This window comes from Symphodus melops (genome assembly GCF_947650265.1).
Source record: "Symphodus melops genome assembly, chromosome: 2".
NCBI classification, from domain to species: domain Eukaryota; kingdom Metazoa; phylum Chordata; class Actinopteri; order Labriformes; family Labridae; genus Symphodus; species Symphodus melops.
The window spans coordinates 19,693,522-19,713,151 of record NC_136692.1 but is presented as its reverse complement, the minus strand read 5'-3'; the positions used below and the strand labels follow the sequence as shown (position 1 = coordinate 19,713,151).

The window sequence follows — 19,630 nt, the reverse complement described above, 5'->3', positions numbered from 1 at the left end:
GATCCACAAATGTGTGTACTGAGCTGCAAATTTATCAATAGCAAAATATTTACTGATATAATAATGGCAGAAAAGTTTGCTTTTTGTGCTGTTAGTCCTGTTATTTGTGGATCTGTGTGTGCATTTCTAGATCTATTCATGCATTTGTGGATCTGTGTACATGTTTTCAAATAGTTTTACAACAATAATAGCTCCAGAGTCAATCTATGTCAATTTTTTTGCAGTATGAATACGAGCTGATGAAAGTGTGCTAACATTAGCATGCAAACAAAACAATGCAGGCACATGCAATCGCAGGTCAAGCCAAGGTACATTTTGTTCCCCCCTCCATGTGATTGCATGTTGCTGGAGGAGAGCAGGGACTTTTAGTATGGTGGAGGAGTTGCAAAGGCAGTTTGTTTTGGTTTTATGTTGGTGCTCAAGAGTGACATCTGCTGGATCAAAAAGTCTCACGTTCTTCCTTTAAAGGTAAAGTCTCACAATTTTTCAAACTAACATTTATTAGCAATGTATCTGTACTAGACCTTCATCATAAGAAGGGAAAGTGAAGTATGGATGAAAAGCTTAATTAAGAAGTAGAGCTCCCTCTGTGCAAATGTGGAAAAATAGTATGAACACTTTATTTTATTTGGAAAATAAAGAAACAAAGAGGAGGGTTTTAGTCAGTAAAAACTAGTTTATTTCTGCTGATTTCATTTGTTTTTATTTACAATATATATCTCAAAAGATCTGACTGTACAGCAAGTACAAGTAAATAACATTTAACATGTATACAGGATTGCATAAAATGAACTTTGGGACCCGTGGTCTATTATCTTCCACCTGATAAAGGACATGAACAAATGGAAAATAGATATGTATGTGAAAAAAGACAGAAGTGTAGCACACCACAAAATTCAATGCATTAGTGTTACAAATACCATAACAGAACAACATCTGTTTGCGTGCATTGTTTGGATTTTATAAAATGCTGAAAGTGAAGTTAAAATGATTGATCACATGACAAATCTGCAGAGTAGTTTTTACTGTATAGATATTTATTATTAATTATTTTACTTTACTTTTGTTTGAACACACAATTCACTTCTGCTATCTACACTACAATAATCTCACAGTCACAATCATAACACATCTTGAATTAGATTATAGATATGGCATCATTGAAATGATCTAACTTTACATATAAAAATAAAGATACTGCATGTAGTGTACTGCTATAGTTCTCAGTAAAGAGGTATTGCTATTTAATTCAGTGCTTGATAAATATTCTCCATCTTAACGAGTAAACACCTCTCATCACGTTATATTGCTTTCTCATAGCAGTAGCACAGTTAGGGGATATTTTTATATTTGAGAAATAATGGAAGTAACTGAGTAAGTAACACAGACATCAATAATGTTTGTACATCAAGAAGAAGGACAGATATATTGACAGTGTGCAGTCAGTCCTTGTATTTAGTGCAGTAAAGAGACGTTTGGTGCGGAGTCAGCGGGACATCATTCGCACAAACTCTGGGAAAGGAAAAGACCAAAAGGATAGTTATCAACCTATAGTGTATTGGGGCTTTCTACAAACTTCTTCTTCCTCTTTTATTAGCTTTCACATCCTCATTATGCTGCAGCATAAACTAAAATCATTATATCTGCAAAATCTTTCTGTTAAACCACTAAAAAGCAGTGTTTAGCGCCTGTTATTTTCTTTCCTCTGTCTTTCTCTTCATTTTCAGTTTCTTTTTTTTTAAACAACCCACCTTCAAAGTCCACCTGTCCATCCCCGTTAAGATCCACGTCTCGTAGGATCTCGTCAATTTCTCGGTGATTGAGCTGCTCCCCCATTAGCTTCTTCATGGCTTCCCTCAGCTCTCCCAGACTGATCTGACCATCACCATCCGAGTCAAACTGAAGAAGAAAGGTGTAGTGGAGAAAAAAAGAAAGTCTATTTAATTTAGATGTGAAATGTTCATAATATTTAACAAAGACATGCATTGAAGGTGAATTCTATTTAATCAAAATGCACTTCTTTTTGGTTGAAGGTGAATAGATTGCTTTGCAGACCTCCTTGAATGCATCCCTTAATTCCTTCACTCCAATCATATCTGCAGTTTCAGCAAGCATCTTTGGACCCATTAGTTCTACAAAGTCCTCAAAGTCCACTCTGCCACCACCTAGAGGGGGGAAAAATGTAAGAACACACGGGAAAAACCATTATCTCATCTTTCATTTTATTCATTAGTCCCCGAATGGATATTTGGGTTAGACCCTGTCACTGGAAGCTAAGTAGGCCCGAAATACACACATGCACAAACAGGCGCTATGGACATGCATTAAGGGAGAGGATGATCCTCTGGTTCCCAACTCAAGTCTCTTTAGACTGATCCACTGTTGCCCTTTTTCTTAACGGACAGTTAACTCATTTAGTGTCTTTAAGGGAGGTTAACAGAAAGCTCCAAACAAGTATTGGGTAAAAATTAAGGTGATTTGTGTGAATGTTTTCTAACGTTTGCAAGAATCACTCACAGATCTGCTGGCTAAGTTCTATCAGTTCCATCTCTGTGGGCATGTATCCCATTGTCCTCATGCACTCGCCCAAGTCTTTACAGCTGATGAAGCCATCCTTGTCTTTATCGAACTCCCTGAATGCCTCACGGAGCTCTGTGGAAAAAACCCAAAACAAAACAAAAAACAACCAAAAAAAGAAAAACAGCGTTTAGTGAATTCCTCAGAAGAATATTATGTATCCTCCTCACCTTGATGAAATGTTGAAAAATGAGACTTTAAGGTGGTTTTGTATCTTTGACTATGTAACATCTTTTTGTTGGTATGTGGTGGGATTTCTAATGCAACCACTGGTTGGTGCCAAAGTACAAGAAATACACACATTTCTACTGACGGTAGCATTAACCTGAGAGACAGGTTGGTACTGTGAAGACATGTCACATTTTGTTAAAGAAGTTGAAAATTTAAAAATGTAAGATGTTGGACTTTTAATGCTCACCGTCTGTGAGACCAATACTGTCTTACATTCCATTTTTCATCAATATAATTTTTTACAATTTCTAACTGCTTTATTATATCAATCAATTACTTGTTTCTTATTAGCAATAAGTACGGCCTTTTACCTGCTCTTTTGTAATGTTAACAGTCAAAGACTAAGGTCTGCTTTTTGTAAAGTGTCTTGAGATAACACTTGTTATGAATTGACATTATACAAATACAAGATTGATTGAGTGAGTGATTGATTGATTATTGGTTACTAGAACAATTAGCACTAGTTACTAGTGCTAATTGATTAGTTATACGTCACTTATAACTAAAGTTTATGTTGACTAGTAAGTCAATTCTTAAAGAAAGGGCTGCAGACTGTCTGCACATAAATGTAGTTCACTAATAACACAGACAGTTGCAGACTTTAAGATGAATCCAACTTACAACATTAGATGAAGGGGGAAGTGTACTTCAAACCCTGATTACAGGAGAAACTGTTTTAACTCGAACAAATGTTTTTGACACACCGTGGTGTCTTATACGTTTCCCCATATGATAACATTTGAGAAGTCTAGATTGTTAATGTTAAAACTATGGGTGTCATTCGTTGGGGAGACCAATGTCTGCCTGCGTTCTTCATTTGTATTTGACCTAGAAGATTAAGACAATTTCTACCACTATAACACACCTGAAACTCCAACTGTGCTTTTGGCAGTCCGTTTGAAATGTTGGTGCTGGACAAGGATCAATGATATGCGAAACAAAAATAATTTGCACGTTTTTTTCTTGAATCGTTATAAAACCATCTTGATTCTAAAGAGCTATGGTAGCATTTCTAAATCTCTAAAATTACAAGACTGCATAGTTGGCCGACAGCTTCAAAATAAAAATGGCCCCATGTTGGTTTTTATCATCAAATGTCATTCACTCTTTTTTTCTTTTAAAGGGCTGTTCAATAGCCTGGGATTTCTCTGGTGTTTGCAGAAAAATTTAACTGTTTAACATTATTGTGACATTTGAATTTGTTGATCATATAGCCAGACAATGCACCACTTTTTTTGTCTACCAAAACACATAGATACATCCTTCCTTTTGATCCACAGTTCACGTGAAAGAAAAACAAATGCAATATTGCTGGTCTTGCTGTTTTTTTTCAGTCAGAGGGCAAAGTCAGGGAGCAGTTTGAATAAGTACTCTTTATGGTAAAGCCCACAAACTAACAGTCAAACTGAAGGTTTGTGGATTTAAAGGAGGGCGGCAACAGGAAAAGACTGGACTGAGGGGACAAGGGATTGATACAGCATTTGGATTAAGCTTTTTTTAAATCTCTGTACCTTCCATCTCCTCTGGTCGAAGATCTCTGTCCTGTGTTCGTGCAGAAAGAAAACAGGAAAGTCATACAGTAAAAAGGGAAGGTTATACAATCACTATCAGTCATCATTCACCAGAAGAAAACATTTTGGTGCCGTAGTTTCCTGTGATCTTTTTCGCTGCTGTGAATCCTTTTTAAATGAAATGTTCATCAGCCCGAGCAGAGATTCTATTACAAGATTATTTCGTTTTTGATCCAACTGACCCTAATAACCTTTTAGTCCACAATCTCACATCCAATCTCATTTTGTTTCTGCTAAAGAAGGAGCTGTGAAAGTCTAGGGGACATATGCTTCTCAACAAGCGTTTAAATGGGTAAGACAAATCCACAGATACACTAAAACAAATCACACAGAAAGCCTGAGAACTCTTTCTCCCATCCAAACATACTGGGATAACGCTACACACATCTGAAAGCACACACACACATGCAACAAAACTTTTTTGTGTGATAGGAGCTCAAAGAAAAACAACCCATTTTAACGTACATTTGTTGAAAGTACAATTTAATGACAAGTAAATTATATGTAAAAATAGCTGTAGCCACACAAGCTAAAAAGCAAACCATTTGTTTAGTTTTTGATGAAATGGCTTTAGCATGTTGCTGCATGAAAAAAAGGTAATGTCAGAATGTATCCTACAAGGCTGTGACATCAGCACAAGGAATAATACAGGCCAGGATTAGAGGATGTAGGAGAGAGAACAGTGGCAGGGAGATTACAGCTGTAAATTGTATTACAAATCACGAAAGCTTATCGGTTTTCCATGTTCCAATCTGCCAGAGATTTTTTTAAAAATCTTGATTTGCATCGTCATTTGCATCTGCACAGCAGCACAACTGTTACTTGGTTAACAAACATTAAGACACCTGCAGAATGCTCAGCATCTTGCAAAAACACATGTTCCACTTCTGCTGGTCGTCTTTTTTCATGGCAAAATGAGTTAATCTGACTTTGAGCACATCGGCGAGGAAGCAAAATACTTGTAACTTAGACACTGTCGCCAATAATAAAAGGAAAGGTGCAAAAGCAATCATCAAAAAAATAAAATAAAATAATAATAATAATGGCTTCTTATTAGTTTGCCGTTTCAAAAAATAAAAAATAAAGTAGGGGTTTATAAAAATCTATTACTTTCACACTGTCCATGAAAAGACTAATGTGAGACTGATCTCTGCGTTCTCTGTCTAGGATTTCATTGGTTCTCATCAACAACTTTAATTGTTAGCAGGAAGTTATGCAACCAGTTTAGAAAAGGTTGCTGCTGGTTTATTGCGCTGATGTTAGATATAATTATTTATTGGAAGACTCAAGGTCCATTTGAAAGATACAGAAACACACAAACATACAGCAACACACAGGTTAAAAGATTGGTAGAAGACAATTGTACCAATGCTTCCACAAAGGTGACTGGTATCGTACACTGCTGAGACGTACAGTGCTGAGATCTGACTATCAACATTTTAAAAGAATGCTGTTAAAGCTCAGTGTTTCATGGCTGATGCTTTGCTTTCCTTAATAAATCATAAGTTCCTAATGTGTGCACAGGTGTGCTCTGCCCTGAAGTCACTATGCTGACACTGGTCTCAATGGCAATATTAACAAGTTTTTTTTAAAATATCATACCCTTCTGTTTAACATATTCATTATCTTTTCAAGAATAAAGCACGCTAACATAACACAACAAATAATGCTGATGGTTGATTGTAACTTCATTTTTAGGTATTTGATCTGAACTCAAACGATCTGTCACTCTTCCACCTTAATAGAGAAGTTTCAAAGTCGATGAAAAGGTACAATAATTTTCAACTGGGAAAATGACATGTATATATCTCATTTCTGCAGAAGGACCACACTTGCCTGCTTTCATCATTAAGTTCATCACGATGTGTGCCAAAGTTGGCTCTTGTGTGTGGCGTTACAGTACAGTTCACACACCAGCCTTCAGCTTCAAAGAAGCCAGTTAGCCCGTCTCTGTGCTGTTTGATACAATGACTAAGGCTGAGAGTGAGACAAGGTGATGTGAAAAAGAGAGACCAACAGAGCAAGAAGCTGGACTACGGTTATTATTGTTGCTAAATGTTAACAGAGGCTATCCATATCTCCTACTCAAAAGTACCAGAACAAAATGATTCAGCGCTCACTCAATATGGATTATCACAGCATTGGGACAAAGTTTTACTCTATTATTTAGGATTTCAGGGAAGCATATCTCGATGGAAAAACTAAGTAATACTCGCAGTAAAAAAATATGTTTAAAACACAGATACTTGTCTGCACAGAGGTAGCACATCTTAATAAGTATCAGTATTGGAAAGCAAACCTGCTTCGCCACCCTCTACGCATCAACAAATGCACGTCGTAATCTGTGAAGGGGGGACGTAACAGTACAATGTGTTTCACAGTGCAGTGCAGTTGTGCTAAGAGACCTTCAGTGGGCGCCAAAGTGCACCAACCGAATTGATCAGTGGGGTGAACTCAAACACCAAGGCTGCTGATGGTGATAAACAAATAAAAGTCTTAAAAAAAGGAAGGCTTTTAAAACTGTAACTGAAGCAATTTTCGCCGTTCCCTCTTTTTAAAAAAAACCCCATATATATACTGTCATCTATTTCAGTCAAAACTGCTAGAAATCAGGATAGTATCCAGCTAAAAACAGGCAACATGAAAAATGTTTCTAGCCATCTTTGGCATGGATATTTAAATACAAATATTTTCTCTCCTTTTACCTTTTGATTTTGGTTTCCACAAGTCCATGGGAAAATCTGTTAAAGCTGTGTTTCAATGGCTGATGCATTTGACATGTTGTGCTATGGCAGCCATTTCCTTTTCTGATTTGGAGTCTTTGTAGTTGCATAATAAATAGTTCAAATTTATCCCCTGTGTTTAATCAGTATGTTTTCCCCTCAGCTCATCTATAGGTCTTTCATCCTGCATTCATCAGGAGCATATAGCGCTGTAAAGCACCTGCGATCAGTGTCTTCACCATCATCCTAATGGCTCTTTTCAATTAGCACAGCTATAGCTGCACAGTCAGGAGATTACTATAAATTATCTCTGCCACATTCCTCATCTGTATATAGGGCATTCAGCTGGAAAAAAATCCTCGCATGACTTCTTCAACAAATTGACATAATGGATTTATGATCTATAATTACAATCAACATAAAATGAGAGGTAATATACTCAATCATTATTGTGTAGCCATTTACCAAACCAATTATTGTCTTTTCAAAGCTCACAGAAATCATTTCTTTCTTTCCTTCTTTGATCTTATTTTTCTTTCTCTTTCTTTAATGAAATATTTTGTTGAAGTGTGATATTTCAAGATTTGACAAATGTATTCCTGATTCAGAAACAGAACGTACAGGTACTTAGAAAGAATTGGAAAGAAAGAAAAGGACTATATTAAAAAGATAGTTTTTCTACTCAAAACAACCATATGTGTTCTTAGGATTGATGGACCAGGGTTACATTTTTAGTGAAGCTGATTGGATTGGATAGCTGAGATGATGATAGAGGCTCAACGGGTGGATGGCGTTAGCTTCAGCTTCCCTTGGACAGCGTGTAAAATGGATGGATGAAGAGATTTATTGGATATTTTGGCTATGATAATGTTGTACTGTGTGTGTGTGTGTGTGTGTGTGTGTGTGTGTGTATGTGTGTGTAATGTCATACATACAAGCTGGCTCTGAGCGAAGCTCTGTCTGAGGAAGATACATGCAGGCCCCACTAAGTTGTGCAGCATGTTGCAGTTCTTAACCAGAGCACACAGAGGCTCCTCAAACTCTCGCTCGCTCCCTCCTTCCTCCTCTTCATCCGTGTCTGCTTCACCTGCACCTTCCAGGCCCCCCAGGGTGGTGGCAGCCATTGGGGTGCTACCTCGTTCTACGGGCGACTCTCCCTTTAAGGAGGGGAACCAACTGGATTAGAACCAAGATAAAACTACCACTTATTGACTCATTTTTGCAATCATCATGAGTCAAATTTCAAAATACATGTGTCCTATACATGAAGACCATAATCCATTGAAAGTCTTGATTGTGCTTGATAAGAACCTGTATGGTTTAAATGTGACTCTGAAATATTCAAAGAAGTAGCTACACACGAATGTAGGCTTGGATATCCAAAAAGCATTGTCCGAAATATCTTCTTTAGTTAAATCTGTTTATCTGAGCTGAAAAAAGTTGAACGAGTCCTTACCTTCTCTTTACTGTTCTTTTTAGAAGCCTTGTTGATGTTTCCCATCACCCTGACAAAGTCACCCTGTTTGCCCCCCCTCTTGTCCTCCTTAGTTCCCCCCCCTTCTTCCCTGTTTCTCAGTCTTTTTCTTTTTCTCTCCCACTTTGCTCCGTCACATTAAAATCCAGTACATCCAGTACAATCCATGGGTCAGTGTCTTTTGCACACGGTGAGATGACAGCAAATGTTATCACTTCCACCTCTACTACTGCATGCAAATAAGAACTGGTCCCAATACATGTGTGTCCAAGTGGATCCAAGATGCTATTGTTCCAGAGAAAGACAAGGCATATGTTGCATTAAATCTTCAACTCCTGTTGGATAGTGACCATTGTCATGATGAGCTTTGAGGCATGTGGTGCAGATGTTATTGAATAGCAGAAGAGTGCTGGAGTGAGACGGGGTGGGGTGGGAAAGCCAGGTCATATCTGGACTGAAACAACCTGCTGCGGCCAGACTCTGGCTCTGATTGCATGACTCACCCATTTTCTCTATCTCTCCAAGCCTCTCGCACACAAACACAAGCTTTTCTTTTTTTTTTTTTTTTGCGTTTATCTGTCAGCCCCTCTTGCCATGAGTGATCCCTTGAATTTGGACCAATTTAATCTAATCCATCCAGCCCACCCACCTTCCTCTCTCTGCCGCGCAAACATCAGGCTTACAGTCTCATAAAAGACTAGTCTGGCAGTACACTGTGTGTTTATTTTTGTAAGTGTGTGTATGTTAAAATGGAGTGAGTATAGGGGGGATGGTAGAATTATGGATGGAGAATTGGCTGCCTCTTTAATCCCCAGCATTTCAGATTAGAGGGAAAGAGTTATGCTGACAGCCTTGGGGACTACTGGATTGAAGAGGGAGGTACAGATAAAGAGTATTCATCCTCTCTTTAAAGTACAAATAATGGGACCTTTGGTAGCGCTGATAAAAGTTTAAGGGATGTGCAACTGAAAGGGGAATTATTGTGCTAGTGTTGGACATGAGCTCCAAAGAAAAAGTAAAACATGACATTTATTAGGCGTGATATCTGAGGCTGAAGGTAGAGGTGTTTATCATCATCTGCCCTAGTATAATCTTTTAAGTTCATGTAACACCAGATTGCGGCATTTAAGGAATACATAAGTTTATGTTTTGTTTTCCTTTTTTTTACACAATAGTTACCTTATAACACTTTTTATTCAAAGAAAATCTGCATTATACTCAACAAAATTCACAGAATGTGCAAGCAACTGATGGCAGAACAATCTGACTTTGCTTTTGAAAGCCTTGAGCAGGATGTGACTCATAGGTGGATGGCTATTTGCCTTGACCTGTTTTTTTTTTTTTATTTAATTTTTTTTTTTTTTTAACGCACTCTCAAAAATGTCTAATTTTCAGAAAACTCTGAAATTCCATTATGCAATTACTATGCAAAGGTTACTTGTTAATTTCTTTACAGCTTTTCCACCAGGTCCTTGTTTGACATCCTTCCTTTCTCCTTTGTCTTTAGTTGCCTGTGTTCAATATTACTCTTTAAATCCTAATACTACATCCTGAAACTACACAAAAATAATGACATCTTTAATATTTTGAAGTTCGGATAGCCATCACTGAAAACCTAGAAATGTAATCCTTTACATTCAATCTTGGAGAAATAACAACATCTGTTTACATCGACTATTTACCCATTTCTTTAGCACTGTAGTCTTCTTTTCAGTGCACTTAACATCACATGTAGTCTCTTATTCTAATTATTCTTCAAAAAACTTTTAAACTTTTAAAACTTTAATAAATGAAAGGGAACATAACAATGTTAATGAAACTACAGAGAACATGCCTATTGCCTACCTAATCAGAATTTTATGTTTATTGGAATATTGGTTTACACAATGCAAAGCTTATGTTTTATTTTACACTAACAGTTTATAAACTGCAGAGAGCAGCAATGTTAAGCTTTCTGCTAAGTGCACAAATAGCTGTAATACTTATGTACCACCACCAGATGTCAGCATCTGGCTTTATGGATGTTGAAGGCACAAGTCCAGCATTTCAGCTAAGCGTGTATATACAGTATACAAAGAGAAAGATAGAGATGGAGTAGTGAAAGAAGCAATCAATTTCTAACTTTCTTGTAACATTTACTTAGTTATCATCATTGGTTCTCCACCAACATAAATCTCCACCTAATTATGAGACTTACTGTATTTGATTAGAAAAAGATACACTTTCAACTGAGAATCTATTACAGTAAGAGAAGAGACGGAGAGTGCTGAGGTGACATATGACAAAGGAATTGTATCCATGGTCTTGGTTATATAACAGTATGGGCCTTAGCCCACTGATCCAGCTGGACATCAACTAGATTAGCAAAAAGAAGCCTTGGTCTTGTAATGAGCTTTTTTTTTTTTTTTCCTTTTTTTTCCCCCTCACAAATGGCATATTTGACAACGAAGCACAAAATGCTTCAGCTTCATTTTGTCTTGTAACTGCGATGATGACTGCAATGGAGACATCGATGGGTCACAACCAAAAACACATCCACAGAAGGGAAAACTGACAGATTTTTGTCTTTCACTTTAATAAAAGGAATTAGTGAAATCCTGCGTCGATCAAAAACTGGGTGTGATTACGAAGCTTTTCGCCATAATTCCCCGAAACAGAGCATTTGGGTGAGAATAATGATCTATCCCTCGACAACATCAAGCATACCAGATGCCCCCAAAAAAACGAGAATAGAGGATAGGCCAACAGAAAAATCTACCGCCCTGGTAGTGAAGGACATATTCCAAGAGTAAGTATTTTGCATGCCATGCTATGTGACGTAGGTCAAGCATTTTGGTCCAGACGGGGTGTGTCCATGTGTCTTTGCTTGCTGACACATTCCTGCACTTTCACATACAAACACAAATTTATGACAAATGCTTGAAATGATGTCATAGGATTTAAACAGGGTGACCTAGAAATTAAATGCAGATATTTCTACAACCAACCCCATTAAAAATGAGGTCAGTGTATGCTGTATCACTATATTGTGAATGTCAACTATTTACAGCCTGCATAACATTTTCATCAAGCCTCTCAAATGTGTTTTTATCATAATCCCAATATATGAATACATCCTCTTATATGTGGTGTAAGACTATTTGATGGTAGGGGTTAAGCATATATGTCAAATGCTCAACCATTCAGTTGGTCTTTGTAATTTTACCCAGTACACACCTTCTGACCTGAGAGGCGTAATATTTGCTCGATGAAATGAATTTATAAGGGATGCTGATGGCCTCGTGGTTAGATAACACCCAATGTAAAGAGGCTAGGTCCTTCAAGCAGGTGGCCCGGGTTAAGAGTCTGACTTGTGGCTCCTATCCAGCATGTCATTCCCTACTGTCTCTCCATTGACTTACTACTTCATCCAATCAATCCGTCCTATCAAATAAAAGCCCAAGCAAAGTAAATCGTATCACTTATCTTATCCAAATCAGAATCAGAATCCTTTTTAATTTGTCTTGGTGTATTATTGCAAAAGAAAAGAAAATAACTTCAATAAAATAAAATATGAGATGAGAAATCTCATCTACATCTACACAGTTTACCATTTCTTTCTCTCTCTCTCTCTAACACACATATACACAAAAACATGCGCACATGCGCACAAACTCACTGTACACGCAATTACTATGCTGCTGATGAACATAAGGGTGCTATATTGATAAGATATGCCATCAACTAAAGTCCTTCTGAATGCTATTTGCACTGCTATCTGGATTTATGTTGCTGTTATGTCAATGTTGTGTTGACTGCAGTAACTAAGGAGACTAACAGCATCTATCAATGCTACAAAAGGTCCACGACAAAAACAGCAAAATGCACTTCTCCAAATGTGTTCACGAACAGAAAGAAACAAGTTCTGCTTGAACATTAGAGCAGTCCACATTATTTAGAAATAAAGGTCTCTTACAGATGACAGATTTCACTCTAACTTGACATGGTTTTACAAACTGCAACAACACAAGGCTGTCTGGATTGGCCCACATAGCGCGATCCCATTCTTTCCAAAATGACCCCTTATAAAGTGGATAATGCCTGTTGCACCTGTCCAGAGACGCTTCTTCATGTGACCTAAAAGTTTATTTATTTATTTTTTGCTGAGGTTTTTAAGGTTCTTCTGGGTCAGATAGTTTTTTGTAAAAATGAGACAAAACACCATAATTGGGAATGAATCTTTATCTGCTTCCATAATATGGGAAACAACTGTTGCTACTAAGACTGCTGTAGTAATAATGGACCATGAAACTAACCTACTTTTAAATCTGTCCTCTAAAGCTGCTTTGTATCCAGAGACTATGAATACTGTCATTCAGCAGTGGAAAGTGTAACCTGATATGATGTGTTTACAACAATGTCTGAATGAAAGAAGTCAACTGCCAGGAAACTGAACATATAAAGTCTAACCTAGTTTTAATGCGATTTTGTGTAAATGAGATCTATAACTGTGTGCATGGAGAAAAACACAATTCATATCACGGTACCTGTGTGTTTTTTTATTTTATTTCTCAGTATTTTGTGTGCTTGGTGCATTTTGGTCCACTTTGTCCTTTTCACTATGTTTACCTGCACTGGATCTCCAATCAACACACCTGCCTGTGATCATCTTCACCTACAAGAAGCCTGCACCAACACTCAGTCTCTCAGCAGGGCAAAGTCTCTTTGCCCTGTTTACTATTAAGAAGAGTTTTTTTTTTTTTTTTTTTTGCCTGCCTGCCCAAACCTCTGACTCCTGTTTGTCTCCAGGATTATCTACCGCACACAAACAAGCCAATTGCCAACTCGCCTGCCTGCCAGCCAGCCACCTCCTTGATCACTGCCTCACCACTCCCCCTGCTTATTCAAAAATAAATATATTTTTTGTATATTTTTTTTTTTACAGCTATCAGTCTGGTCTGCATTTGAGTTCAGCTAGTTGTGATAATTCAAATCCAATACTTTGCACATTTCATAGGCAGTTACTACTGTAATAATAGTGGTAATATTCTTTGGCAATATTTTCACATGCATGCCAATAAAACTTGCCGAATTTATTTGAACTGAACTGAAATGATTTGAATTGCTGAACTACACTTTTCATGTACAGTGCTAAAAGAATATCTAATAAAATTCCCCTGACACAGTATGTGTGCTGGTGTTAAACACAAAAGGAATTAATAAATAATAATCTTTTGTTTGCAAGAGTAAGCTGCTTACAAGGTTTCAGAACAGAAACAATATATATATTGACAACTTGTTCTTAATTTAATATGCATTTCATAAAGTGAACACTGTTTTTTTTTTTCTTTCTTCGATGTAACCAGGATTAGTGCTTCTTTGTCAACAACACAATCCCTCTGCTCTTGTTGAATCATTACTTGTGAAATGTGTGAAAGCCTTCTCCAACAGAGGCCTTCCAAAGTACCTAAGCTGTAGATAAAGATGCTCTTCACTTGCTTGGGCAGGCAGTCATGTTACACCCCGCCTAAACCCATCAGGAAGCAGATAGCCAATATATTAAGTACAGACACTGTTTCATACAATACAATGACATTCCAATATGACAATTATACAAACTCAGATGTTGAACAGTGTGCTGCTAAACAACTGGAAAGTCAAAGTAAGATTGAACTACTACTGTGTACTATTGTCATCTAAGGAAAACAGCAAAACTACAACTGCACATTACTTTTTTTTTTATTATTATTTTTTATGAATTTGTAGGATGTATTTTGGGGTAGGATATAGTACAGAGTCAGAAATCAGGGAGTGAAGGAGTGTGGAATGACATGAGGCAACAGATGCAGATTTGGTGGCCGGGTTTACCTCTATGAGGCCTGGCATATGAGCGCAAACATCCAACACAGTGGTTGGAAAGGGAGACTGGAACTTCAGGTCAGAGAGAGAATGGAAAAGAATAGAGTAGAATAGAAGCCTACTCCAATTATTGGGGTATGATACATCTCATCCTTCTGTGGAAAGTTACTCTAGGGGGCTGTAAAGGAGACTCTGACTGATTGTTAAGCCAGATACAGGAAGCAATGTGGATTATTTAATGGCTGTGGGACTGTGAGAGCTCAGTGCCCTCACAAGGATATCTTACAGAAAATGTAATTGGCATTCAGGGGAATCTTGTGGAAGACCAGCTATTCCTTTGCAAAGAGCCAGTAAAGGTGGTTTGAGCCTCTGATTAGGATGCCTTTTTTTCTGTCATGGCCAACTAGGATACTCTAAGGTAGGCACAGACCTGGCTGGATTGTATATCCCATCTAGCATGGGCTAAAAAGGGAAACACTGAGTTGACTTACATTGCATGTTGCCATTGTGACTAACCCTTGGATAAATGGGAAAAAAAAATGTATGGATGGAATATAACAACACTGATCCTTTAGGTTCTAAAGTGATTTTGTGAAGAAAAAAAAAACTTGGTCTCACCAAGATTAGATGTAATTATTTTGCAAAGTTAGTAACTAAGTTGTTTATATGAACAAGCTGCTTACAAGGTGATTATTTGCTTTAAAAATGATCATTAAGGAAAGCAATACAAGTTACCTACTGCACGGATAAGGTGATGTGTCATTGCAATATATACTGTAATCGCTGGCTTACTCCATTTACAGTTTGAAGCACTATGCATGTCAAACTATTTTTTGTTTGTGAGTATCAAGATACATCCATGTCCACAAGTCTGTAGTTTCAGTGACTTTGAAGCAATGATGTCCTTCTGTTTAAGCTCTAATCTCTGTTAACATTGCAATCCTCTCTTTCTTGATGACATCCAACCAACACGTTCTCCCCTGCTCTCAACCCTGCTCATCTTCCTTCGTTATTCACTCCATCTGCTGCTTACTGTTCCGCTGACTGATCCGAACAATTTAAAGAGAAGAGCAAAAGAAACATTTGAGACAAAAAAAACCCCATAATGACCTCTGTTTCTCCACAGAGGACCCACAACAGTCAAAATGTAGACTTTTTACAACATTAATTTTCATAATTCTGGTTCTAAAAGTAATGATCTGTTAATAGGAAACCAGTTAGTTGGACATTATAGCTTTTGTTGTATGGAAGAAGCCATATTAAATCCTTTTCTTAGATTATTTCTTTACTTTAAGTTTTTGGGAGCTGTGAAAAGACTCTTTATGCTTGAAACTTATTATTGAAGCTCCTGTAAAGATTTTATTTAGCTGGTCATGAAACATATTAAAATTCTTATGCAAGGAAAAAAGACATTCTGCTCAAATATTTCATATTTCCAGGAAGTTATTTGTAATGCCTGTCACCTCTGCCCCAGGGCTGATGTCACATGTGGAGATAAACAGCCTGCTGCAGAAACAGACATTTAATTTTTCCATGCCTAAAATTATTAGACTTTTGCAACATTAGTTTTCTGTTCTGAAAAAAAAAAACAAGTTAAACCACACCTCTGTCTGAGCACTGCATAGCTACAGGTGGCAAACCACAGCTTTAGTTGATGTTGTGGGAGCAAGAAAACCTAAATCCACTGATCCAATGAGAAAGTGTCACTGCACACAATCCCTTTTATTAAACCAACCCATAAAAAAAAAAAAAAAAAAAAAAAATATATATATATATATATATATATATATATATATATATATATTTAACGCTTGCAATAGACTTCTTCAGAATATTAAAGGTGAAGTTCAGGTAGATCTGAATTCACTAATTCAGACATTTTTCTTTATGCGTTTATCTGCAAGCACAATTAGCAGGGGATCAACAAAACAGAACACTTTTTTTGGGACACGCTCACAAGAACATTGCTCCATATCACAACTAAATACTCTACAGGAAACCTTCCGATTCGATTGATACAGTATTTGATAGCTTGCAAAGTTGCACAGCATTATTATCTTCTGTAAAGTACACATATCTGTGTTCATTCGTTTTGGTTGTGATCGTGTTATTTTCTATTAGTTATTATGTGTCATCGTCAAAAGTTACAGTCACACAAACATTTAACTCCCACTTCATTATCCTACCTGTCCAAAGACGGAGTCCACGATAGGTCGCAGTTTTCTTCTGTCTCCCTCCTTCAGCCAGAGGTCCTCAGGAGTCTCCACAGGGGAGGACAGACTCAAGGTCTTGGCCTTTTGCTTTGGAGGCCTCTTCATGCTTGCTGAACTCCATCGCCTTAATGACTCAAGCTTCTTCTTGATAGAACCCTGGAGAAGAAACAAAAGCTTAAAGTTGTCACACTTGGAAAGAGACAGAAAATAAGCACAGGAGAGAAAGAACTGTGTGAACACTGATAATTCATGCTTCAAAGGTTACAAGTGATGAGACAGTTCAAGTCATTACACACTTAGGGGAGAAAAGGCATTTCATATATCCATTCTTAATGTATAAGATAAGAGAAGTTTCTAAATGTCTGAAAAACTATGTAAATGAAAAGTTGTATTTCTTTGCACACAGTTTTTCTGTCAATAATATTATTTTTAAATAAAAGCAAACTAACTTTTATCTCACATACTTATTGAAAAAAAAAAAAAAAGTTCATTTCATCCAGGCCTTGGATGCAGGGATTGGGTCACCACAGTATATCACATTTAGTGAGTAAGAGCAGCCGTGGCAGGATTAAGGACACTGCAAAGTCATATAACTACATTCACATCCACTGACCTTTTTCATTAACTTCCCCTCTGGCACCTCCATGGTTGCTACGCTTTTGGCATCAGTCATCTTTGCAGGGCTGCTTGCATGCACAGAGGCGTCCTGGTTCTATCTCTCTCTCCGCCTGCACGCTCTTGTTCACTCCTTCTCTTTAACTGTCTCTAGAGCATCTGACACCAGTTGATAATCCGAGGCATATCATCCACTGTTGTTGCTCCTCCTGCTCTCATCTCCCTCTCTCTCTCATTCATCCCTCATCTGCATGTGTCCACATGGACCCCTCACTCAGCTTTTATTCGTCCTGAATAATGTGAAATGCAAAAAAAGTCAATTTTATTAATTGAACAATAAGAGACATAAAGTCACCTATTCATTTAAATATTTTCACATTTTCTTATTTTCTTGTGTGAGCAGTGCCCCATTTTCAGTACATGTATGTGACATCTGAAATAATCCCCTATTTACTTCCTCTCTGTCTCTCTCTGATCTCGTCTGTTCCCAAGCTGATGTAGGCTGGTGTCTTAAATCCTCTGCCCTTTATATTGCTTCCTTTTGTTTATTGCATTCACCATATGGGCCTGTGTAGACTATGACAATTTTACAAATTAATTTTAGAATAATATTACTGTTCTATTTAGAAAATACAAAGAAAAGACAGGACAGGACTGGTAGAGTATATGTTTTTGGATTCAAGGCCACACATGTGACTGAACAGAGCTTAAATTCATATAAATTGGATTATGTTGATTTTTGGACATGCCTGATATTATTCTCTCTATAGCATCACAAGAGAAGCAACAGGAAGGACAAAGAGAGGAGGAAAGGGATCATAAATAATAATAGAAATAATAATCTTTTTTTATTTGTGGTTCAATGACAATGTGAGCTCAACAAACCTGTTGCTTATAGATAAAAGCACGTTAGCTATCCCTTTGAAAATGACCACGTTGATCCAGTTAGTGCACATCAGGCCCATTTTAAAAAACAGACACAAATAGATCAACCAAGCAAAGCTGAAAAACTTGTACATGTTGCTAGTGAGCAATAAAAAAATGAAACAAATGTGTAACTTCTGTCATGATATTGATAATGAAGATGAATCTAATTCTAATCTAATCATGTAATGTGTTAATCGGTTAATTGTATGGTTATGTTAGTTCCTCATATTGGCAACCATGTGAAAATATTGTCCCCTTTACTGTTAACAGAAAAGCTTGTCAGGTAGCACCAGTGCTTTCATTTAGCTCCTATTTGATTAGATCCTCTGGTCACGATGAAGAACTCCATATACTGTACATTTTGTGTAATATTTATTATCTATTCTGTCATTCAGAGCTCTCTATCATTGTGCACACACTGAGGTGTTTCAGAGCTTTTTAACATAATCAAATAAATCAAAGACAGGAATTATTTTTTAATAACAAACCACCTTTGAAAGGGAGCGATATGCCAACTGCATACCTGATCACACCAAGAAGCACCGGAAGAAGCGCATTGCCAGCAAAAAAATAAAATAAATAATAATATATATACATACATACATAGTATGGTAGTGTGCCTGCTGTGTATGGACTACATATGTGTATGCACGACTTACAATAAGTTGTATACATGTTGTTTACAACATGTAACTTGTCTAAGCATCAAAAAATTTTAAGTCATAAAACTGCAATCAAAATATTTCATTTTCTGGGCTAAATGACAAATGAAAAAGTGCACATAGTAATGAGAGGATCCTGGTCTAAAAATCCAACAGTACAGTATGACTTAAACTCAGTGTTTAGCAACCAATGGGAATTTATGACACTCACCTGTTCAAACTGAAAAGTGGCCAAACTGTTCATAAACACTTGACTTTTAACACATCAACAACATGTTATATACAAGTTGTATTCACATGGTCTACGTGTTGTTGACGCGTGAAATGTCAACGTATAGACCACGTGGAGACCATGTGTAAACAACGTATTGGCAACGTGTTGTTTACGAGTTATTTGAACAGTCTGGCGTTCCGTAAGAGCTCGGCGTCTGCTTGAGTCTATTCGTTACTGTTGTAACGTTTAATAGCCCTGGTGTGCATGCAGCTCAGCTCCACACGTTTCTTTCTGTTTTGCTTGACGCGATTTAAACCGGCCACACCTGTAGCTTAGAAGCTTGATCATCTGTTTTTAACTCAGTTTATCTGTGAACGAAAGGCCTGAAGTGTGTGAACAAGTTTATGTATATTTCTGTGCATATTGTGTTGAAATGAGGATAAAATGTTGTTTTTGAAGAAAGAAAAACAAAACACAGTTGAAGTAAAACTGAAATAGGCCATAGGCCGACATAAACATATGTATGAACATTAAACTAGCAGAAGTGAGGAAAGGAAACATGCTATAGAGCTTTATCTTTTTATT

At 37.2% G+C, this 19,630-nt stretch overlaps 1 protein-coding gene across 3 annotated transcripts; it reads right to left on the bottom strand.

The window, feature by feature from the left end:
* Positions 1-681: 681 nt before the first annotated feature.
* Positions 682-17,377, bottom strand: cabp2a (calcium binding protein 2a). Of its 3 annotated transcripts, XM_079337002.1 has the most exons (8): positions 17,241-17,377; positions 16,601-16,783; positions 8,038-8,259; positions 4,320-4,350; positions 2,518-2,652; positions 2,056-2,165; positions 1,752-1,899; positions 682-1,512 (listed from the first exon to the last, which is right to left on the bottom strand). In XM_079337002.1, the coding sequence occupies exons 1-8, from the start codon at positions 17,298-17,300 to the stop codon at positions 1,487-1,489; spliced, it is 915 nt and encodes a 304-aa protein (XP_079193128.1). In that variant the 5' UTR covers positions 17,301-17,377; the 3' UTR covers positions 682-1,486. The 3 variants fall into 3 exon arrangements, with proteins under 3 accessions (XP_079193128.1, XP_079193130.1, XP_079193129.1); XM_079337004.1 differs by lacking the exon at positions 8,038-8,259; XM_079337003.1 differs by lacking the exons at positions 16,601-16,783; positions 17,241-17,377 and adding an exon at positions 8,559-8,644.
* Between the last annotated feature and the right edge of the window lie 2,253 nt (positions 17,378-19,630).

What these genes read in the sequence shown, in the direction of transcription:
- cabp2a (XM_079337002.1), bottom strand. Translation starts at nt 17,300, where the DNA reads ATGACTGATGCCAAAAGCGTAGCAACCATGGAGGTGCCAGAGGGGAAG. An exon ending in TGGACTCCGTCTTTGGACAG is followed by an intron (nt 8,260 to 16,600) that starts GTAGGATAATGA and finishes CCCTCCTTAAAG; the next exon opens with GGAGAGTCGCCCGTAGAACG. An exon ending in TAAGGGATGCATTCAAGGAG is followed by an intron (nt 1,900 to 2,055) that starts GTCTGCAAAGCA and finishes TTTCTTCTTCAG; the next exon opens with TTTGACTCGGATGGTGATGG.